The sequence below is a fragment of the Centroberyx affinis genome, unplaced genomic scaffold (genome assembly GCF_046629955.1).
Source record: "Centroberyx affinis isolate AG114_WGS23_722 - 3 ecotype Tasmania unplaced genomic scaffold, CSIRO-AGI_Caff_v1 ptg002853l_1, whole genome shotgun sequence".
In the NCBI taxonomy this organism is placed as follows: Eukaryota; Metazoa; Chordata; class Actinopteri; order Beryciformes; family Berycidae; genus Centroberyx; species Centroberyx affinis.
The window spans coordinates 363870-388606 of NW_027280989.1; the positions used below are offsets into that span (position 1 = coordinate 363870).

General features: G+C 42.5%; 1 protein-coding gene across 1 annotated transcript in view; it reads right to left on the bottom strand.

Annotated features, from left to right (window-relative positions):
- Positions 1-22315, bottom strand: part of megf11 (multiple EGF-like-domains 11) — a 49233-nt gene extending 26918 nt beyond the window's left edge. Inside the window, exons 1-4 of the mRNA XM_071536305.1 lie at positions 22209-22315; positions 21264-21365; positions 20690-20790; positions 16176-16268 (exon numbers count right to left, since the gene is read on the bottom strand). Coding sequence (XP_071392406.1) covers positions 16176-16268; positions 20690-20790; positions 21264-21365; positions 22209-22315 — 403 coding nt within the window. The remainder of the gene's footprint in view (positions 1-16175; positions 16269-20689; positions 20791-21263; positions 21366-22208) is intronic.
- Between the last annotated feature and the right edge of the window lie 2422 nt (positions 22316-24737).

Genomic DNA, 24737 nt, shown 5'->3' on the forward strand with positions numbered 1-24737 from the left:
CTCAGAGCTCATCATGCATAACGGTGGGACTGTGGATAACCTCACACACAGGGACAATCCCAAGGTATTGGGTATAATCCCCCTGGCTGGAACAAAACAGATCATGTTGAAGGGGTACCAGCAGATAGCAAACTTCAGAAGGTGATGTCCAAAGAACGGGCTGAGAGAGCCATCATGGTGGTGCTGAGCTTTGAAGTGCGCTCAAAAGTCTGCATGAACAGGACTGGCTGCAACAGGATTAAAGCCAAACAGCTTTCAGCAGCTGACTCCAGCTCCAGCTGACTGACAAGTTCTCCTGAACTTGGCCTCTTCAGCAAAATGTTTGTGACTGTTCTCTATGAGCGGGAGCCTGTGCCATAAAAGCTGCCATAAGCTTCTCAAAGCAACATTCAAAATGAGGGCCTGAGTCAAACTCTTTACAAACACACGGAATATCTCTCTCTATTCAAATGGCATCCTAGCACAACAGTTTTATACTTAATTTACTCAACTGCACATTGGGCAAACGCATACTTCGATTAGAATCATGGCTGGATAAATGCTGGCCACCAGGCTATTAGCTGTGGGCAGAGGTGGATGTTTTACACCGCGGCTCGCTGCCATGCCAACTCTAACTGGGAGAGAACGAAACCACATTACTGCTATTGGAACGACTGGCACACAGCCCAACTTCACTCCTCACTGCCTGAATCACTCACTGTCACATAACTATTATTAACATACTGTTGACACCTGGGTGTCTGAGGAATAACTTAACACATACAAAACATTAGGAGGCAAAATGTCCTGGCTCCTGAGAGTCTCTGCTCTTCACTTACTCTTTGGCAGAGCGTGCGGCAAGGCAAAGCAGCATGACTCATTTTCTTGACGAGTCCACTGCACTGCCTCATGAGAACGGTGCACCACTGAGACTCATATTGTGTGATTCCTGCTTTATACAGACATTTTTTGTCTTGACAGATGTGAATTTTCAAATTGCAGTCCATGCACAGAATGAATACAGGCAAATCATCATCACATTTCAAAATGACTTAAAGAGAAGCTCTTTCTTCAGAGCTTTTAAATGTTAAAATGATCAGGAACAATGAAACAATTCTGTCTTCCGTTTAGCTGACACAAGAATATGTAACATTCTCCTCTTCAGTCAATAGCAGCAATTTGTTATAGGAATTATTCAATAAAAGCCCGACTCAACATTCAGCTATTCATCACAGCTCCCTGACTCAGTGTCTCAGACTAATAGTGTGAAAAGCAGACAGGACTGGTATGAGGGCCTAGTGGGAAAGTGATGATTGTTGCGTAAAGTGATAAATTTGCATTGAGTGATAAATGTCTCTCGGCTTTGTTAAACTTGCTGCTGTAAAAACTGCCAATATGCTACAAGACAGGCCCACTGTCCCCACTAGATCCTGCTGACACTTATTACACTGTTATTTATTAGCACTCAGAAAGCCCAGACACGACAAGTAAACATTTTAGATACATCCCTGTGAGCTTGATAAATGTATTACTAAATATACAGAAGAAACTGCCAATAGTCATGGGGGCAGTTCTGCTGAATTGGAATAACAGTGTGCTGCAGCTCCTACTGCGGGGCGTGTCGTTTGTCCTGCCCTAATTCATCTTAGCCGAGCCCTAGTGTGCTCACAGTCCCCTGGGGGAAAGAGAAGCGCAGGACCAACCTCCCAGCACAACACAGAAACACTCTCTGAGGAGAGTTTGCTGCTCAATTCCTCAATGGAGACTTTCCAATCCACTCCACCTTCCCCATGCACCATATGCTCCCTCCTGATACCACCCTGCAACTGGATAAGAGGTAACAAGATGTGACTGTTGTCTATTTGGAACCACAAAACTAATGAGTGAATAACTTAATTCTTTTAGGACTATGCATTACTGATTAAAAAGTCTGGCCTGGGTGTTTATCCCAAGGAGGATCTGATCATTTGCCCAACCACTATTCAGGATGTGAACCTGGATCAATAAGAGCCCTGCAGCTGCCAGCGGGCTTCTCTGCAGCACAGCTCTAACAGAGTTAAGAGCTCGAGGTTGACCAAGGCCGACAGGGCCAGGTCATCTCACACTGCATTCTCAACAAGCACTTAAGTGTGATACTGCTTAAAAGAATGGGTGCTCTTTCTAATAAAGCTGCCCAGGTTGAGCAGTAATGCATGCATGCTGTGAGAGATGCTTTCGCCTCAACGCAGTAAACCAGTCGCTTGTTCAACAGAACTTGACACGGCTCATGAAAGCGTGTGGATCAGCAAATTGTTACACAGCCCACTGCTCCTTCCAATTAATAATTTACCCTTCACCCTGTCCTGTAAAAAACAAACCCTTTGCTCCCTTGCCACAGGACAACAACAAGAAAGCAATCATAGCAGAGGTGCAAGTTTATCTACAGTACTCTCCCATACCCAGCGACTTGTACATAAATAAAGCCACAAACTGTGCTGCACCACCACCATACACACAACAGCAGGTCAGTCATGACCAACAACATGGCCGCTCAAGAGACAATGTCAACCCAATAAACCAATTGTTACCACACCTAATTTGCACCCATTGATTTCCTATTTTCAATTATTAATTCTAATTAGGATGAAACAGAATGTGCCATGGGGCAACAGCAGTCGATGGAGGAGGGGTGTGGTCACATATGGAGATTGATGCACGTTCATACAATGTCCATAGGGGGGCTTCCTTCAGCATCATGATAAAGTCAAAGAACTCACAGTGTCTGCGGTTGCGCTAACGCAGCTGCATGAGTAAAAAGTGCTGATTCTGTGCGCACAAGCATTTTGCGCGTGGAAATGGGGTCGACACCTGGCAGGAGACTTTTGGCTTGTTTGACCCAATTAATTTGCATTTTTGGGAGCAGCAATAGTAAGGCGCAAAACTGGAGGAGGAGATTATTGAAATGGATCACTCACATCGATTTACTAAACCGATGCCCAGAGGAAACACGTCTCAACTTCTCACCCCGAGGAAGCCATGGCTGCTGTGTTATTTGTTCAAAGGCACAACATGCAGAGAGAGACAATAAGAAAGAGAATAATAAGAAATTTAAAAGAAAGACAGTGGTTCATCTGAGAATTACTCTCTTTCAAACGCCAGATGATGACATTAAAAGAAATTACAGATTGCCAACATTGCTTGATGAAATATAAAATGAACTGGAACCTCGGACCAAGAGGAATCATGCTGTACCCACGCTGACAAAACTTGTGGCAAAACTTTGTCTCTTGTTCTCTGGCTTGCTCCAGCTACAGTGGGGAATCACGGTCTGCTGTCTCACCAGCACTGTCTATTGTTCTGAGAGCAAGGCTGCGGCGTGTGGGACCGTGGTTGCACCTCAGGTATTCTAATTGGAAAATTATGACTGACTTGATTTGCATAAGTGATCTTAATAAATCAGCCGCTAAACTTGAGAAAGCTGCGCCCGTTAATTAGCGAATAAGTACAGCTGTTAGTCTGGCCTTTATACTCATCAGGTGACATGATGAGGGTATGACACAGTAAATAATCAAACAAGAAGAGCGCAGCCCAACCCATACAGAGATAATGGGACAACCCTATTGAAAATATTATCAGGAGAATGACTGGTTCATGTGAGACTGGACGTACAGTACAAATACTACAAATGGCTCTAAGTTTGATTCTTTCCAAATAGAGGAGGCAGATGGCAACACTAGGATAAACTGTAGTGTAAACCATATTTCGCACCATCTTGAAACTAAAATCTAGTTGGGAAAATGAGGACATGCAACATTTTCATTGCTACAATTACATGTTTCCTGAGGTCAAATGATTTTTTCTGCCAGGAGTGTGTTTCAGAATAAGTGCAAGTCAACGAGCAGACAACTAATTTAACAAAACAAACAACTTCAACAACAACTTCAGTAGGTCCTATGAATTATGAGTTTATAAATAATGCTTTCCATCTGTCAGTTTGATTATTATAAGTTGTACTTTTCTAGCAAAGTTATTACATTGGAGTCAGTGAGCACTAAAACCTATGGGGCAGTCAACTGACATGGAGAGGCGTATGAATGCAAATGCAGCAAAAGTCATTACATTTTGTTGTAAGCCTTCTACAATTTCTCTCCGTAGAGTATTATGTGAGTAAACACAGCATGACAGCTGTTTACTCAAACCAATGATTTTATGTGTCTTACATGTTACAGCATATGGATCTGTCCCTCACTGTAAACACAAACATGATTTAGTTTAAGGGCGGAAATCTGTTTGCTCAAATAATCTGGAAAATGCAACACACACCTACTGAACTACCCTCACTACTACAAGAACACACACACACACACACACACAGACACAACTCCGTGCACACACTCTCTCTCTCAGTCTCTCTCTCTCTCTCTCACACACACACACACACACACACACACAGACACAACTCCATGCATACTCTCTCTCTCTCTCACACACACACACACACACACACACACACACAGAGGGATAATTGCTTTTTAATGATCTAACATTATGCAAATGCTCATCATGAAGCCATAAATCTTGGAAGGAGTTTCTACCTCTCAGCAGGTAGCTGCCTGACCACCAGCAATGCCAGTGGACAGACATACGAGGAAATTTAAGAGACAAACCCTGCTACTGGACTCCAGCGACTCAAGCTGACCTGTGCAATCATGTTCAGTTCTCCTGTGCATTTTAATGATCTAAACTTAGCTGTCAAGAAAGAACCTGAAAAATGTCATAATTGTGCAAATCCAATGTTCCCACAATTGTATTATAGAGCAAAATACTGCTGGGTCATTGGTAATGATCTAAAAACAGAGCAAATGTGGTATAGAGGGCTATACAAAAACCTGCAAAATTAGTACTGGATCCTGAGAAATATCCATTTGAATATATTGGTCCACACAAGTTTGAAAACCACAGCAGTGCATTATGCTAAATTACGTATGAAGAACATTGGTACTGGATGGATAAGTAGCATACACAAAATGAAAGGGCAGAGACAGGAAAACATCTTGCGTTTGATTAACATGGAAAAACTGTAGATTAAGGGCTTTCCCTTCATACCATCATCTCTCTAGGATACTGCAAACCCTTCGGAGACTTCTCCAAAAAAGGAAAATCCTGGAGTTCATCTCAAATGAACTGCTGGCTCTGAAAGCAGTGTTTCAGTCTCTGAAACTCGCTAGGCCCATGAATTATTCTTCCCAATTCTCAAAGTCAAAGTGAAGTGAAAAGTATACAACAGCAACTTAGAGAGAAGAAGAATGTGTGTGTGTGTGTGTGTGTGTGTGTGTGTGTGTGTGTGTGTGTGAGAGAGAGAGAGAGAGAGAGAGTCTCCCCCACTGACAGTCTGATAGTTGCATTAAAGAAAAGTGTGTCTGAGGGAGAGAAAGAGAGAGAGAGAGAGAGAGAGAGAGAGAAAGAGAAAAAGAGAGAGAGAGACAGAGAGAGGTGAAAGAGAGAGACAGAGAGAGAGTCTCCCCCACTGACAGTCTGATAGTTGCATTAAAGAAGCAGCAGAGAAATGAATCAAGCCAGCTGGGGAGAACAGGAGGTTCCAGCACCTGTCAACATGGGATGTAAATCCCAAATTTCTATCAACATGACATTTACTATAAATGAGGTGGGCCAGATTATCCATATATCGCATCGGGCGAGTGCCCGGGGGCACTAGCCAATTTGCCTTGTCGGGGGGGGCACCACACATTCAAACCACAATTATACCTTTATAAGCTTTGTCATATTTTCTTTATATATTAGGCCTACTCTCTGGGGGGAATGCATACGCGGCCAAAATTAACCTTTGATACTAAAAAAGAATATGCATAAAGAGAAACTATCGTGATTGTGTGTAGGTGCCCCCCCCCCCCCCGCCTCCCCATCACATTTGAATTTGTCTAGTTCAAGCATTTTGTGCGGTAAGAGAAAACCCATTCACTGGAGGAGCTGCTAAGAAAAGATAGGCTGAAAACTACTTTCCCAAGTGTGTTTGCCGCAGTCAGGCTTTTCTTAACCTGCCTGTTACTAACTGTAAGGGTGAGAGATCTTTTTCACAACTTAAAAGAGTGAAGAACGAACTGGTTGAGTTGATGCTTGTGGAAAGGTTTTCTCTTTGAACTGGATGTGCGGTTTGTGATGCTTATAACAACCATAATTTCTAATAGCCTACGCATTGCAATACATTCAGGGATGGACTGGCCATCGGGACTACCGGGAAACTTCCTGGTGGGGCGGGCCGCTCTATCTATCTACTCTATAAACAGAGTGAGAGGGTGTCATGGGGCCAGAACGCACTGGAACGGCAATCCGGGAGTCAATCTGACAACAAAACGCGTGTTCCAGTTTTGAAAAAATAAATACAGAGCAGTAAAAATTTGGTGGCTTAAACAACTGGTTTGGTTAGTTTTTACACCAACCTTGCCGACTGGGCAGTGTTTGGACCTTCGAGCCAATCACAGTGCTTAATAATGCGAACCCCACCCACCCGGGAAGCCGTGCCACGTTAAACAAACTCACATCAAATAACCGGTGTGTTGTGTTGTGAAATCACCAGCAAGGATGGTTGGTGTCCATCCCATTGTCTCAATGTGCTGCTCCTTTCACCTTCTGCAGTTCCCACTGTCACATCAACTCACCTGAAATGATTGCTACAGTTATTGAGCTTGCTTTATTTGGTGGTATGTGGGGCCTTGTCCGTGGTGCTGAAGTTGCATTAGATGTCTGTTTAATGATTTTTTAAAATTTTTTGTATTATGATTTTTTTAGTCATGCTCTGTAATGGTTTGGAATTTAGTCTTCATTCAGGCCTTTGAAAATTTATGGTGGAAACAATGATTTTTAGCATGATGTCTTTGATGTGAGTTGCATTCAAATTTGATACAGTATAGCTCTGTGTGTAAAGCCTAAAATGGCATTTGTAGGCTCAAGTCAATCTATGGTGTCAAGTAATTTGTTGGTTAGTACATTGTCTTACATTTGTCTGCAGTATGTGTGTTGAGCCTGTACTCTTTAAGTTAATGTAAATCTATGATCTTTATTGGCATAGTAAATTGCCCTTTTTTGCGTGTCAAGTGGACAGAGGGGAGCACTTCAAGTGACTTCACCCTAGGGCACCACACTGTGTTAATCTGGGCCTGTAAATGAGGAAACAATGTTCAAAATACTTAAGTACAACAACAGTAGATTTAATTATCGTTCACTTTTGATTAAAGTGAAGTTGTCTATCTTAAGGACAAATAGAAGATAAAAGAAAAAAATACTTCTCCATTCAGAGTCTTATTTCAGAGTCAAGACAAGGACCAGCGATATTGATCCATGAACCTGAACCCTCTTTTTGTTCTGTGGTGGAGGGCGATTTTGTCATTCATACTACAGTATGCCTACGCTTGAAATGGAAGTGAGTTCCAGAATCATAATACAGGCTAATGTTTAAAGTGAGAGGCTGGGAGAATCTCATGGTGTCAAGTCTCTTTGCAAATCTAATTTCTCAGGGGGGATTCATCACTTTGAGGATGCGTGTGCCTGAACCAGTAAGTCAGCATTTTCTATCTTTTATCCATCTAAACTCGATTGAAAAGTCTTAATGAAGTGCAAGCTGCAGGACATGATGAACTCTCGTAGGTGTGCTGTTCTCTGTTCTGCTGTTCTCACCTGACTTAACATTGAATTAGCCAACATGTGTTTGGCTGCTCCAACTGACCCCCTCCCACCTCCCCCCACCCCCTCAAAAAAAAAAAAGGCTGTTGCACTGGGTTTGACCTTGTTTTTTTGTAGCCTCGCTGCAAATTTTGGGACAGTTTCTGCACAACACAGATTGGATCCTCATGAATGTATCCATGTGTCTGGTAGTGATTACATTCCCTCTAAAATTTCCTTTGATCCTTATCGTCCAGATGCCCTTTTGTCGATGTTTAGATCCCAGGCTACATCTCTTTGTTCCACTTAGTACGCCCAAGCAATGCGATAGCGTCTTCTCGCGTTCTGTCCTTTCCCTTTTTCCTCTGTGGCAAAAGCCACCAATTTAATTGAATTTCTGGGCTTTTAATGTCTGCATTACTCTAATCAGAGAAGAGGAGAGTTGTTTATCTCGACCTTGGTAGAATTAGCAGAGGGTATTTGTGGAGATGGTAATGCTTTGAAAAAACACAAACTATTCTGCAAGATTGTAACCCAAGCCTTTATTGATCTAGTAGTCAAAGGTGCTTATAGGCATTCCAGACACTGACATGCACACAAGCGTGAGGGACAAAGAAACGTTCTGATAACAAAGTGGATTTTAAACTGGCACCAAATCTACAATATATGGTGAATGACGCTGATTCTATTCCACATAACAAATCACTGTTTTAATGCAAAACAATGCCTATGTGGGAGAATGAGCTGACCTAGCTTCTTAATCTTTTGTCATTCAGCTTTGTGCCTATATAATATTAAGATACCAGGGCTGGATGATTCAGGAGCCACAGAGAGTGGAAAGATAGGATTGCCATTAAAGTAAAGTACAGGGCATTCTGCTATCTCACACAAACAACATGCAATATAACCTTCTGAGGGGTGGCACGACTGCAGGCAAGACAGAACAGAGCGGAATGCAAAATACAACCCCAGATACCCTAGGGCCCGGAGGCAAATTTGATTAAAAGTTTGTTTTTCTTCACTCTCAACAAACGGAGGAGCTCGTCGATGCGGCACTGACAGTTAATTGGACTTGGCAGGGCCACGAGTTCATTCGTCAGCATTGTGTGGGGCTTGCCTAGGAGGAGCAGGACAATCGATGTCCCTCAGGACGGCCTGTAATCACTGCAACACTCCAATGAAGTCCAGGGTTAAACATCAGGAGATTGCAGGTGCACCAGAGGATCTGAGAGAGACTGCTAATATGCTCCCACTCCAAGGACACTGCAACACAGAACCCACAGGGCCTTGGTGACCCCCCCATACCCCAAGAACAAAGTTACACCTTAAGCTATTCTCCTCGTCAAAATTATAACGATTCCAAAGTCATGACGGGTGATACAGGTCTCTCTACAAAGATCTTGCACAGACAATATGAGCCTTCGCGTGTGTGCAGTCTTGATAGAAAACAGTGAAAACAGAAGGCAGGGTAAATGCTTATAACATCGCAGAAGATGTGGCAGGAGACCTTAAAGAGATGCTTCTGGAGACTCAACTCAAAAACGAGAAGTATCAAGGCATTATGAGAATATAGCGGAATGAGAATACACTACAGCACAGCAGCTTAAATCAGAAGTACGGAATTATCTCTAACACACACTGAACTGTAAAGAGATCATCAAAAGCAATGATCAATGAAATCAACTGAATCTTTGGCAACAAACTTCATAAACATGGCAATGGACCACAAAATCAAGTGTGACTTATAGACTGTGAAATGAGCACAAAACAGTTTTGTTCTACATTAGTATTCAGTAGATATCTTATCTCTAAACTGTTATCATAGCATTTCAGCTATTTTAGACACACTGACCTTCTCTTAAGGACAGGAGATAAGGCTTTTTAATGTCCTTATTAAATCAAACCATCTATGCAGACTCTCAGCACTGGGTAGAGTGTTCCAGAAGCTCACTCTCTCTCTTTCAGACTAATGACAAGCATCTACAGTGTGATAATGACCAGCGGGACTGGATGTTGTATCTGCTCAGTTCAAGTGCAAGTGTTGATGCAAAATCATTGCCATCATCCTAACCATCATCATGACCATGATATTCACCAGCTTTGCACTAATGTTATATCCTTAAAAAACAAATTCATACCCACCCACACACACACACACGCGCGCACGCACACACACACACAGACACAGACACAGACACAGACACAGACACAGACACAGACACACACACACACACACACACACACACACACACTCTTTAGGCATTTTCTCAAAGGTAATGGAGCAGTGAGCTCTTGGGGAACAATAAATCCTGCTTAATGGGATGGTAGAAAAAAATCTTCAGAGCTGGGCAAAGTCAATCTGCATAGTGAGCCAATGAGGCTTATATGTATAGAAAATGGAATAGAGACATGTGTCTATGCATTCACACGAGTGTGTGCGTGTGTGTGTGTGTGGGTACATTTGAGTGGGCCACTGAGGTCAAAGCAGTCGGAGCGTTATACTCATGCTGAATGTTTACTCAAAATAATGCGATTGCACTTGACAGTGAAAATATTTTAACAGTATTTAATTCAATTTAGACATTTGTGTGTGTGTGTGTGTATGTGTGTGAGAGAGTGTTGTGAGCAGTAAACAAGGCTGCCAGCAATGTGTCCCACAATTCATTTGATGCACTCACCATCAGCCGTTTGAAATTCCAGTGCAGTGATTTATACCATACAGTGTACAGCGCACACCAAGCAATAGTCACTAAAGGAAAAGCATGCATGGATCTGAAAAGCACGTTTTCAAACCCACTCATCTATCCCGCATCATCTATGACAGACCAGACCATCTGCAGTGACATCCGCATGATTCGGTCGGTTTTGTTAAATAGCCAACATCAGTGCCTGTCTCTACAGTACAGATATCCTCCTCCTCCTCTATTCATCAGGCAGATATGGGGTCAGAAAGGGGGTGATATCTCGATGAGTGTGAACCCGGTGCTTAGGGAGGAATAAACAACACTGTCACGTACTTGGCCGTAAATAACCTGGGTGCAATGCTGCCTCGTGAGTCGAGTGTACTATACAAAAACAAAGCACAGCCAACACAGGATGGCTAAGCTTCTTGGATGCACGCACACACGCACACACGCATGCACTCACACACACACACACACACACACACACACAGTCTTACTTATGTCATTTTTGGGGTATTTACATAGACTTACATTCATTTCCTGGAGACGTTCCCTAACCATAACCATAACCACTACTTGCCTAAACCTAACCCTTACCCTAACCTTAACCTAACCCTAACCTTAACCACTGACCCAAAAATCAGCTTTTTACCAATTGGGGACAATTAACCCTGAAAGTGAGTTAAGTCATACCCCCCCCACACACACACACGCACACACACACACACACACACACACTGAGCTCTCCAAGGCACTATGGATTGGTCCATCCTCTGTCCCCTCGAGTAATGCTATTGCCTTGGCGCTTTGATCTATCAAAATGAATTAGGCAGTCAGCATCGACTCTTATAAGCAATAGCAGCAATGCATACCCTTCAGAATGGTACAGTGAGAATATTTATAGTTTTCCCAAAAATAATCTCTCTACATACTTGTATAATGAGGAATTCAATCGAATCAGACTTCCTTTTAAAAGTTTATGTGGAGATCAAATCTCACTTTTCCAGTTTTTGTCGGTACTGGGCCATCTTCTCAAATAAGTAACTTGTTGCATTTATATTGACATAGACTCTCAAAGACGCACACATTCGCACACACACACACACACACACACACACACACACACACACAAATATTGAACTCTGTATCTGTACGATTGATGGAGAGAGTATAAAAGCGATAAGCCTTCAGGAAACAAAAAGAAAAGTGTAGAGACCCTAGAGATACATGGAGTGATGTGTCAGGCAACAGTAAATCTGTATGGGCATCTCTGTCCCATTCTCTCTAATTCACAGTCTCTTGCACTTTGACAGCTATGCATGTCAATTTCCTGCTGGTGTGGGATTTGAGTGATACCATCTGGCTTAGACGCACTTCTGAGAATAATGTGTAAATACTGTAGACGTGTGTCAGAGTCCTCTCAGAGATTTTTTTTTTTTTAAACAAAACCAAATTCAACTGCATGGTTTTGGTCTGGTTACTCATTCATATCGTATCTGTGTTAGTTGGGCCAACTGTTGTCAACTGCAATGAAATAAGCTAATGAAGTGCTAAAGGAAATATCTGGCCGCTCTGCTTGACCCAGCCGATTGTAATCACAACCCCAAAGCAATTAATAGGCATCAAAATAAAAACTTACTTCAACACAATGAAGTCATAAACCAATCACTGATTTCCTCCACATAATCTATGTTCTTACTGTTTATGGTATCAATTTCCATGAATTACCGAAGTATGTGGCCCACCTGTCTGGTACTACATCCTATAAACACACTTTCAAAGACCGCATTCATCAATTAACCATGTGTAGCATCCACAGCAATGGCTGCTTGCCCATTTGAATGCATTAGGGAGGAATATGTTACTTCATGGACCACGGCTGACCAACCACGGAGATACACATTAGATTTTGCTATTAAGTGTGATAGATTTCTTCTTGGGACACAAAGGATGGGTTGTGGTTAACAAAGCTAAACTACTCCTTGGGCTTTTCAAACACTTATCTTGTAAAGCGGCATTGATTTTTAGAATCTCTGGACAAGAGGGTGAACATTTCCACCACAATAAGGAAAAGCCACCCCAAGAAGAGAGAGGGAAGAAGCACTAAAAGCTCCATATTTATGCACCTTATTTAACTGAGCACTGGGGTTAAACATATCATTATCCAACTGAAGCACATGAAATCAATGATAGTGCTTCATTGCACCTAATATATCATAAGCGATGGCAGACTTGGCTAAATATACCTAGTACATACAACATCTATCTTTATCATTCTCTTTATTTGAAAGCTGTTATTACTGCAGCATAGCGGCCCTGTGTGAGACAGACTTATCATGAGTGATTAAATCATAAAGACAGGTGCTGAAAAGTGCACAGCCCCAGAGGCAAAGGGACCGGGTCATTGACACCCAACTTTAGAAAAGGCAAGTCTACTTGCACTCAAGAAACTCATAATATTCTGAACAAACTTTATATAGTTTTTCACTCAATAAAGTCATAATATTCTACAAAGATTTGATTTCCCATTTCATCTCATACTGTGCTGTTCTCTCTGCAGCAACATATACTATATTTGTTGCAAACAACAACCAATAATATCACTAGTTTGGCAAAAAACAATACTATACTTCAGTAAACTAAAATGACTAAAGACACACTGCACAATTCCATAAGCAGAGATCCATCTATCTGAATTGCCTCTGGAAGAATTGCTGCTGTCCCTGTTTTATTGAGCCCCAGATTTTTTTTCACCCATTTTTTTTATTTACACGGCAAGAAATCCTGCTGAGAACAATGCTCTCTTTTTCAAGAAAAACCCTATTGACAAAACCAAGAGTAAACAACAGCACACAATACACAAATACATTTTAATAAAGAGAAGGAAAGAAAGCTAAGCAACACAAAACACAAACAAAACATAGCAAGACAGATGGTGAAAACCAACAACAAACCGCAAACATTAACATAACAAGTGCAGGTATGTGTCACCACAGTCTCCATTGACGCCTCCAACTGTTTAAATGAGGAAATGTAATCTCAACATCTTCTGATGACATGAGATGAGATATACTTTATTAACCCCAGGGAGAAACTCAGATGCCATGCCACAACAAAGAGGCCGGAGAAACACGCTCAACACCAGTCTGCACAAACACAAGACACATAATAACAACAATCACAACAATCACAGAAACCAACAACCATAATTAGTCATTCATTCCCCTATTCTAAATCCATAAATGGTGCTTACAGAACTTGAATGGATAGAACGGTCATTCCCATTGAAATCAACATTCCAGGATGGTCAGTACACATTTTTATGTGTACCGTACCGCTGGGCTAGCTTCCGTGTAAATCGACTCACGGCAAGTCGCTGAGGTGAGAGATTTTGCAGCAAGGACTAAAGGATCTCCTCCATCTCCTTGATGCCATGGACTACTAATGTGCAAATGTTGACTAGAAGAGCTAGCGAGAGAAGTACAATCTTTGATAATGTTATGTAACCTCGCCGCTATCGTCAGCTTTCAGTTGAGTTTTGACAGTTTGCTAAGCACTCGTGCAACAAACACATTTGCAGTTGTCAAGCAAATGTGATACACTTCACGGCCTTAATGCCCAGACCTGCGTTGTCACCATAGCAATTAACCCTTGTAATTCCATAATCGCCATTTCATGTTGTACTAGACAAATTACCAAGGCAAACAATGGAAGGACTGTTCTATCCATTCAAATTCTGGGGTGGTAGTTGAGAGAGTCAAAAGTTGGCAAGCTATTTAAATTTGCTATTGGACCTGTGCTCCACATCTACCATTGTGCCATGTCCTTGAGATGAGTCTGAGACGCCCAGGACTCCAAGGAGGTCGCAGGGCAGATCTGGTCTCAGTGGGACTGTTGCCTCAGGCGCAGGACGGGGACGGAAAGTCTTCTGGCTACAGCAGGTGGACACCAGCGGGTGAAAACAGGTGATATCTTTCTCCAGCCTTACCGCCGCTCCCTGCAACTTGCTGCATCTCTCCCACCTTATCGCCTCTATTTTCTAGCCGCTAACAGTCTAACTCTTTATTTTCACCACCTGACCCATATACAAAACTGTTTCCTGGTGGGTGCTGCTCCAGAAACGAGGTCCAAGCCTTTGATCCAGCTCCAGATCACTGGCTGAAAGGCTGTCACTTCGGCTTTAGGCCGCTCAGCATCCCACGGCAGCTCTTCATCTCCAAGCCTGGGCGACACACTTTTTATCACACTCACACATCCTTCATCATGTGACCAGTTCATTCTGCCCTCTCACAGCTACAGTACCAGGGAATTGGCTTTTATGTGAAAACAAATACCTCAACTCACACACAATAGCTGTAAAAAAACAGCTAAATAAACCATGGCTGCGATTGTGTTGAACTGAATAGGTGTTAATGTGTGCTTTTCAGCGCGGTGAGCCATAATGTAAAGGCTGAATCCACTTACATGGAGACCACTAAAGCTCCCATCACCGATCTGTGTCGGGAGGAAGTAAAATTTACAGTGAAAGACAAAAAAAGCATGCTGCATCATTTATATGAAGGAAAAAGGGGGCAGATTTAATTTAAAAATTGGCACACATTCTTCATTTCTACAGATGAAAGCTCGTAAATGAAAAAGCCTGGAATCGTGCCTGGTATGGAAATCTAAAGTTATGAATAATGCCTCTGTCTCAATCATCAGGTCTGTTTTAATAAGGTGGATTAGCCCGGCACCTGCAGGCTGGAATGTACGCACGACTGCACTCCTAACCAACCAAGAGTGGGACAAATGTCCCTGGGGGCCCTGAACCTCACATCCTCCCTGTGAGTAAAGCCTTGGACCCTCACCAGTCTGTAGGAGTGAGCCGCGGCAAACAGCTCAGCCTTGTCATTTATGCCCATGAATCCACATCCAATGGGCCAGCACCACAGCGAGAGCAGCTGATTTACACACAGTTGGTAATCAGGGAATGGCTCTTTTGTTAATGAAAACTCATAGATCTATACAACACTACAGATATGATTTTAGCCGCCATTACTCATTCCTTAATATGCAATAGGCAATAAGTGTTAAACTAAAATGCTACTGAAGTGCACAGCTGAAATTAAGGATTTGGGGTCAGAAAAGTGTTAATAGTCATGCAGATACAAACCAAACACAGCATGTTTTCAGGTACACAGATAAATTAAGTCAGTTCTGTTGTGAAAAACATGGTGACTGAGCCATGGACATTGCTACCTCTCTCCTGACCTGTGAAAAAGAGCCTGTGTACATTCACTTCAACTATTCCTTATGTCCGTCTGCACACATAAATATCACGCCGGAGTCAATAGATTCATTCGTCCTGTCTGGCTTCAGTGACGCTCCAGCATTTAGCTGATTGCAGAACGGATATGCCTAACTCCACCCTCCCATCCTTCCTGGAGTCAAGCTCTGAGAGCTGCAGTAACCCCAGTAAACAGAAAAGCCAGCACAATGGTTTGTTTCAGCTTGGCATTGATTCATCATTCCACTGAACAAGTCATAGGCACCAGTCTAATCATGATTAAGACCATAACAGAGAGCTCTGTAGACACAAGGGGGATGCAACCAGCCATCCGTCCGCTATATTCATCAAGCAAATCACTTCCACTTCCAACAAATGAAAATGAATTCATTGTGACTTACCTGTTCCATTGGCTGTGTTTGCTAAGAAGAAAGAGTACAAAGCTGAGCAGCTTTGAGATGGACTAACATTGAGGCAATACACTTGTACGTTTCACTGCAAATTATCATGGACTTACTGACTGTGAATACCATTTAGGAATAAATGAGTTTAAGTGAGTAATTGTAGGTTTACAAGTAAAGTGCACTCACCACTGGAGCAGTCCAGTCCGCCCCAACCAGGCTCACACTGGCAGGTATCAGGAGACACACAGCGACCATGGGCACACTCCTCTGTACACAGAGCTGAGACACACAGAGAAGTTCCCTCATCAGTGCACAGCTTATAATCAAATTAACACACACAGGCGCACACACACTCACACATACATACACACACACACACACACACACACACACACACACACACACACACACACACATGCAGAGTAAAACATCATTAAACCACCAATAAACTGCATAATGAAAACCATGGAGATAACAGCTGAAAGAGAATGGCCCATAAAATTGAACACTCAATATCTCCCTAATACCATCAAGGGACTAAATCTTAGCCATGGCACTCATATTTAACATCCATCTCCACCGCTTGACACTAGGCTAAATGATTCCTTAAGAGATTGAGTCCTTGGTCAACATTTCAGTTTATCACATAGCCTTACTTTCCACAATGAGCTGTTATCAGCAGGCTGAGCCACGAAGAAACAAGCTGTAAATCCCCTCTAATTTGATCAGCCGGTGCTTTGTCATAGTGATGCTTTAATGTAGCAGGTCTAGGCACTGCAGTGTTTACTAAGTGCGCAGTTTTCTTGATCATTCATATTGAGCAACACGGCACCCAATTGATTGGGTCGGCATTAGTATTCCTGAGAGTGTGTTGAGAAGAGTTGGAAGTTTGGTTCAGCTGGATAATAAAGTGACCTACATGGAGTTTTTGCTACTGTGCCAGTTTTTTGTGAAGCCAAGAAGGAAAGTATAACAAAAATAGGCACTTAGCATGAATAATTCTGTGGCAGCCAAGGTCATCTGGCCAGCAGGGTTAAGACAGACAGACTCTTATCTGAGGAAGGAGACAGTCAGGCCAGTACGACTAGAGCAACCCTGCCTGATGGGAATCAGCAGTCTACCATCACGGCCTGGGGAAGGATGATACACAATCCAAGGGCAGCAGAACAGACAGATCTGTCCCTTAACTGATCAGACCTCATCCAAGACACCGTCAAAATTCTGCTACTTTTGTTTTGCTTGTGGTATGCCTTGGTCAGAAGTGAAAAAGGACAGGAGGACAGCATCTGTGATATTTTTCAAACAACACGAGTGCTGTGCAGCTATGTGTGGAACACTATGACACTCATCCTGCAGGCAGAGAGGTCAGTGGGAGCTGGCCGCGGGCCTGAACAGTGCTATTATAGATTATCACTCAATCAGGCTTCGATTAGAATCCACCGCCGGGAGGAGGGCTGCAGGGAGAGAGGAGAAAGAGGAGCGAATCCCAAACATCCACAAGCCGGGGCTAATCGCAGAAACGCTCCCGAGGCAAAAATGGTAAACCAGAGATTGAGAGATAATTCAGGGCAGATTTCTGAGCATCAGTAAGCTGGCAGCAAACTGTCTAATTACAGTAAGCCAGCGAAAAAAAAGGGGAAAGAGCTTCAACATTTGTGCTGACGAAGGTGTCAGATCGACTACCTGTAATCAATGAGTCTACAGTATGTGGAGTATTCAAAGAGAGGAGGAGAAGAATTCAATGTCACCATGATGAGTTGATTCCGTTTAGTTTCAATCAGCAAATTCTGATCAGCAAGAACAGGGAAATGCAAATGTGTCACATCCTTTAGAAATATGGAAATGAAGTTTTGAATATGGGAGAAAGGATAAAGCGCACCCTTCTCCTGAGATCTGAACCGGTGTACTGAAGGGATGGTATAATAAAGTAGGAAGTAGGTCTTTCATTTTAATTGAAATTCATGAATCACTCTGCTTAACTCATGTCTATGGAATCTGTCGGAAAATTGAGTCTTTCATCTAGATAAAAGGCTAATCTAACTCATTATGCAGAGGTGTTATCAGAACGGGGAACAATGGAGCTAATTGGTGATTGTCATGCAGTGTTAATAAATTTAATATTCTTGCACAGTCAAACTACAATCTTTTAAAATGTCTGATAAAATAGATCTTTTTAGACACTACTCTAATTATGTTATTCCCCCTATCCTTCTATAGGAGAGCTTTGCAGCAGTTAGGAGAAAGACCTAGCAATACAGTTCTGTTTGTTTATGTTTTTGTACTTGGCAGTGTGTTTAAGGTACTGTTAGGGGATAGGAAGTGAAACACTTGGAACAATGTGATATAGCCAATGGTTAAATCAATCAGGAGAGAGATGCCTACAGCAGATATCAAACAGCTCCCTCCAAAGGTTCTTCCATATGCCTCTATCTAGCACAGAGATGATTTACTTTAAAACTGTGTCTTTGAAGCATTAAAAAAATGCAACAAAGCCAAAATGAAAAAGAAATCAAAGGCACAAAATTCCTTTCTAGAGAAAAATCTCATCATCTTCTCGATCATTAAAACTCAAATGTGAAATGTGCTAGCTCGTATTACTGCCAAAAACTTTGTAAAACCTCGTTCAACTAATTCTACAGTGAAAATCAACGGCACATCCTGAGGCATTTTTATAGGATTAAATTATATTGCATCACTTGCCAAGCGGGAATGCAAGCGACATCCCGCCTAAACGTTCTGTAGGAAGTGGAAACAACAGGAGCATGGGACTGCTAACTCTTCAGAATCTGTCAGGCTCTTCAGATATTCAGAGCTGTTGTCATTAGCAGGTTCCTCTCACTTCTTCATGCACAATACAATAATCATGCTCATTAGGAGGCTAACCCTAACCTAGGACTCATTAAAGAGAAACTGCTCAAAGGTCAACGTATCATGCTGCACAGCTTTGTGAAAATAAAGCTATCACTTCCAATCAACCACAACAACGTGGAGTAACACTGCCTGAGGAACCGTTAATCCAAACAGCAGACAGGCTGCATGTGATTCTGTATTGAATTGCACAAGAAAAAAAAAATCGAGTGAAGAAAAAAATCCAGAAAAATAACGTTGTTGATCTGGTGTCAGATGTATTCTCTTTTTGTGTGTTTGTGTGCCAAGTCAATGTGTTAATTTTGTGTCATTCAAGGCCTTCACATCCCCAGATTCATTTAGCCCCTTCTCACTAGAACTAATGTAGTGTTGATGTGGTGCCATATGGGAACTGTAGGCAGGATTAAAAGGCAAACACTCCGCTCTCGAAACAGCAACAGCAAAAATTTTTGACTTTTAAAAAACAGACTTCATGGAGATTACCAAAGTAAACTAACAATACACAGCGGGGATATTTTACATTCAGTAAACAACAAAATGTCCAGAAATAGAAGACTTGAGTTAATTTTTGGTTGATTTCCTCCATAATGCCCCCTTTTGTCGCTGCATGCAAAACATCTCTGGGAGTACAAATCTCTTAATCCTGGTAGTGAGAGTGCTAGGATTAAAAGGGGTGGAACGCTTTGCAAAGACAGCAGAAAGCAAAACTGCCCTCTCGGCCCCTATCAACTCGCTCTCCCCGCTTCACCTGGAGGGGGGGTTTGACAGGGTGGGGTGTGGGGGGGCGCCCTCCATTCTCCGCTCCACATAATGTTATCATAATAATACCTCTTGCACCTTTTGCTTTTAGGAACAGCAACATAGTTTTTACATTCACCTGGGTAACAAAATGCTGAAAATGGCTATTAATGAACAAATCCTCCCATTGTCCGTCAAATGTTTAGTAAATACATTATTGATCAGTCGGTGCCTCCCTCCACAAGACCCTCGGATAATCACGTCGGCTCCTATTCCACGCTGGCAGGGTTCCCACTGCTCTGCTGCCCTCAGGCTAGTAAAGCCTAGACAAGGACAAGCTCAGCTGTGGTCAAAGAGCATACCCACATGGCTGAAGTCGCTGTATCAATAACTCCCTCGTCTTGTGAAAGATCTGGGAAAATATTAGAGTGAGGTTCTAATCTATTTAAAGAGAATAAAACATTAGATAGGTTGAAAATATCAAAAACGTAAGTCTCAGATGCTATATGCTCTGTCTTTATTTGGTCAAAATGAAAAATATTCAGTTTGATGTGCGGGAATAAAAATAGAAATCAATGACGATTAATGAAGCTATAAAAATGACACTGTGGGATGGTAATCAGCATATTGCTATACTCCAATTTTCCTGGCTTCTGCTCTTTTTATGTTATTGAATTCTGGTGTGGTTTTATAGCCAGCGCTATGCGTTTTCAGCCCGTAACCAGGACCCACTTGGCTCGTTAATTTTTCTCATTGTTATACAAGTTCAATTAAATTACTCTGGCTGCAAAACTAAAGCCGGGAACGGGCTGTAGTGTAAAATAGTGTGCAAATACCTTTATGCTAAATCATGCTCAATCGTCTTAAACTGAATAAATTCACACGGATAGTGGCATGCTAACGGAGGAGGTGGTGGTGGAGTGTTATTGGTTATTCATGATAAAAAATGACTATCAGTTTGGAGGGATTTTTATAGCTTTATCTGCAGGCCACCCACAGTAATGATCAATCACAATATTTACTTCTCTTCTCCAAGTGTCTAGCAGATATAAGATGTGGCCATGGAGGACAAAGGAGTAAATAAGGATACTCACGAACACACAAGTCTCCGCTCTCAAAGTAACCAGGGCAACACTGTGAGCGGCGCCTATACATGGTCCTCACTCCCCGCCGGTAAGCCGTCTTATAGCTGATCCTGAAAAACAGACACACAGAGAGAGAGCTACGTGCTTTAGAGAGTGACCCTTCTTGAAGGGCGTGCAAGCATTCAGTTGGTGAAAGAAAGACGTGCCACGTATCATTCTTCATTGTAATTGGCAAGTTTAGAAAGTAGAAGGGCAACAAAAGCAAGAGAGTAAAACACCTGATGGAATTTTGTGTACAACACCTGCTACATAGAGGTCTATTCGGGAAGTGACTCACTGTGTACTTAACTATTTAGTTAGATGCCCACTATAAACCTTAATGGAGTAATTAAAACAGATGCTGCAAGATGATTACAGTCAGTGGCATCCTGGTTCTGCCACTTCAGTGTCAGCTACATTAACAGGAGGCAACAAGGACGTTTACTGTGGCCGTCACAGACTTGGCTCTGATTTGGGGGACAGGAAAGGGCAAACCTCTGATGGAGCCGCATGGGGACATGTAAGGAGACTTCTCCAAACTTACCTGTGCCTCGTGCATTTAAACCAGTTGAGAATGTCAGTGCATCTGGTGTAGTAGATCTGGTCGAACGGGTGAGCATAGGATTCCTGGACGGTCACAGCATAGCTAAAAGAGAGGAAATTTGTGATGCCGCCACCATCATAGTGAATGTAGCTGGCCGCCATATAGATTTTCTTTTAGTTTCAGTGGATGGATTCATAACAGCTACTTGGAAATGTTTGTAAAAAAAAAAAAAAACAGTGCACAGATTCTGTCCATTATAGTCTCAATTAAATAAATAAAATACCTTTGATATGCAAAGAAAGGACTTGAAAGGACCTTTTTGGTGATTCATATTAGTGATATATGCAGTCGGGTGCAATCTGAAGACATCACAGCACCTTACCTATGATGAAAATTCCAATTTCACCTCAAAGCCGTGAACAGAGCGCACTTAGGGAATTCATTTTGATGCCAACAAGGTGGCACCACGGTCCCTAAGTACCCTCACCTTGGTCAGGCAATTGTCCAGACAATATATCTTCACAGCCTTCTTTCCTCCCCTCTGCATGCGGGGACAGTAATTATTCCTGCTTATTTCTCATAAGTGACACTACCCAGCACAACTAATAATTATTCAGGCTATATGGCTGTAGTGATTGATTGGGATGAGAGTACACTGATCAATTTGCCTGCGTATTTCATTTGGAGCTGCATCTCCTCCCACTGCTCGGAGCTGGGTGACTTGAGCTGGGTGGGATCAATACCGTTGTATGGACTTTTGTGAATACATCTGGAACTTTGGTTTTCGAGAGTTCGTAGCCAGGACACTGAAAAAGCTCCAGCATCGGCATGTCAATCATAGCAGCTGGCACTGCCGACTTATCTGAGGATTCCCCTGCGACTCCCTGAATCTGAAATTCAATGCGTTTTGTGTGCCACGGGCTACACAGGAGGATACATGCTCACCTCTCCCAGTGGCTGCAGACATTGGGGTCGTCTGGGTTGAGGCTCCATACACTGGTGGTGAAGGCCAGAACAAGAAACTGGGCCAGGGGGGCAACAACCGGCCCCATGCTTCACTCTGGGGCGGGGGACAGGGAATTCAGATAGCTAGATAGATAGATAGATAGATAGATAGATAGATAGACAGACAGACAGACAAACACAATATAAAACTCTTCCGGCAGGAGAATCAGTATTTGATTGAGGATTGTTATACAAAGTGTGAGTGCATACATCAGTGCATATTCTGATTAAATGAATAAATAAACGCAACTAATGTCTTATTCCAGAAATATAATAAGCCAGTACTAGGCTGCGAGAAAAATGTAGCACTGTTTGGATCAGCACTCATATCGGCCAATTTACCTAATAAAGTACTCGGTATTTGTATTGGTTCTGAAAAATTGCTATTGTTGCACCTCCACTAATTACAGAGACATTTTTAAATCCCTTTTAGATGAGCTACGATTATCAAAACATATGTCTGTGGTTGTTTCACATTTGTTGCAGTGTTTGTCTCCTTTGGTGAGACCTTCACAAAGCACGGCTGCAAAGAGGGAACCTCCCTGTGACAGTGACGGAGAAGCTGATTTGTTTAGACCAGCAGGTTATTTCATTAGATGTATGGCGGAGGAAGAGTGCATACGATCAACAGACATGACAGTGATGGATTCTGCACACGCACGGGTCTTACCTCTGCAAATCGTTACCGAAGATGAAGGATGTATGGACGACACGTGTTTGAGTGACACACAAAGTATCTCATAGGTTAACGCTTGAATGTCATTATCAGTAACACAACAGTATCCTAGGTATGACAGTCTGCTTCTGTCTATAGCCACTGAACATAATATGGCCTTATGAGGCGAAAACTCACATTACCACAACATACATATGTAGAATAAATACAAGGACATCTGAGTCTTTTGTGTTTGTGTTTGTGTGTGTCCATGTACTGTATGTCTCAATGTGTTATGTGTGGGTTTGCATGTACTGTATACGTGAGGTTGTGTGTGGCTCAGGAGATGTGTTCAATATTTCTGAGTGACTGTATCCAATAACACAGGCATTCACATGTTCAGCTAATCTTCTGCATTGATAGCTGTGTGTAGTTCATTCACATGTGAAAGAAAATCAATCAGACCTCTACTTTCTCTAAGTAGCAGTTCATTTGAACAGGCAGAGGTTAAAGTCATGTTCATTTCCGTAACAGGATGATTAATCAAGATACACACATTTCAGGCTAGCACTGCTTTCATATTCAACCGCTTCTCTGAAACAATCCTGTTAAATACTATGGGGACCCTGCTTGATTGACTCGAAAGCTTTTATCACTCCTGTGATTAGGCCACCGCCCTCCGTCATTGCGATGAATGGCTCTGGACAAGTGGAATACCTCATAAGTCATCATGTGACATTTTTAAAATCTCACAGGTTCTCAATCACAAGCCTGAGGCACGAGGCTAAAAGTTGATAAAGTTAGGATTATCCTGAATAAGTGGCAAGATTAAGTGAATCAATGGCTTTTAAGAGTTGTTAGAAAGATGGCTGCGAGCAAAGTAAGTGCCATGTAGCCCTTGAAGAGAGAGGCAGTGACAGATATAATAGCCAGAGGCACGTGGCCTTAAGCTCACCTAATCTTACAGCCTGTGGTCCCTGGGTGTTTTTCGTGGATGCTGAGGGGCTCCGGCAGCACAAAGTGACAGAAGTGCTGCTGTGCTCAAACACACACACTAGCTGGGAGAGGTGATGACAGGTCGCAGATCTGTGGGAGAGAAGAAAAATAATGAGCTTATGATGACACACAGAAGACACATGCTTGCTTGCTTGCTCACTCTCACACTCATGCGCGCACGCAAGCTCATAAATTTCTTATGGGATCAAGAATCTCAACAGGGGTATAGTTCACAAAAGCTGGTCTTGAAAGGCCAATGTGCGCTGTGCGGCCTACACATCCGAGTTTTCATTCCATTTTCCACAGTCCCTCCTACCTTTTGTTCACAGACCCACCAAGCTACCCACGAGGATAAAAGCCTACATTAACTCAAGGGGCGCTCATACAATGAACTCTGTTCACACTTCAAACACTACAAGTGGCTTGTCGACAATGCACCGAGATCAAGTTATCTGTACTCATTAACGAAGCCTACACAAGTGTTATAGCAATGTTAATGCAGGTCCTAACAGAACATCGATGTGTTTATCATCACTCTCATTACACCACTCTTAATTATTCCTCCCGAAGGTCAGGGGGCAGGTTTGAGATTCTTTGGCCCTCTGTCTGCTGTGTGCTGAATTAAGATGGAAACACGAGCACAACAAAAAACATGGTTGTTTTTGTTCTCGGCTGAATAAATAATTCAACGTTTCCTTCAGATGTAAAACTGTTGCTGAGGCCCAGCTGGGTGGACACTGGGACACTGGGCTGAGGAACGAGTCAGACTCACCATGTCTACTGGCCTCGCTTATACTTCTCACTATAATGTAATTTAA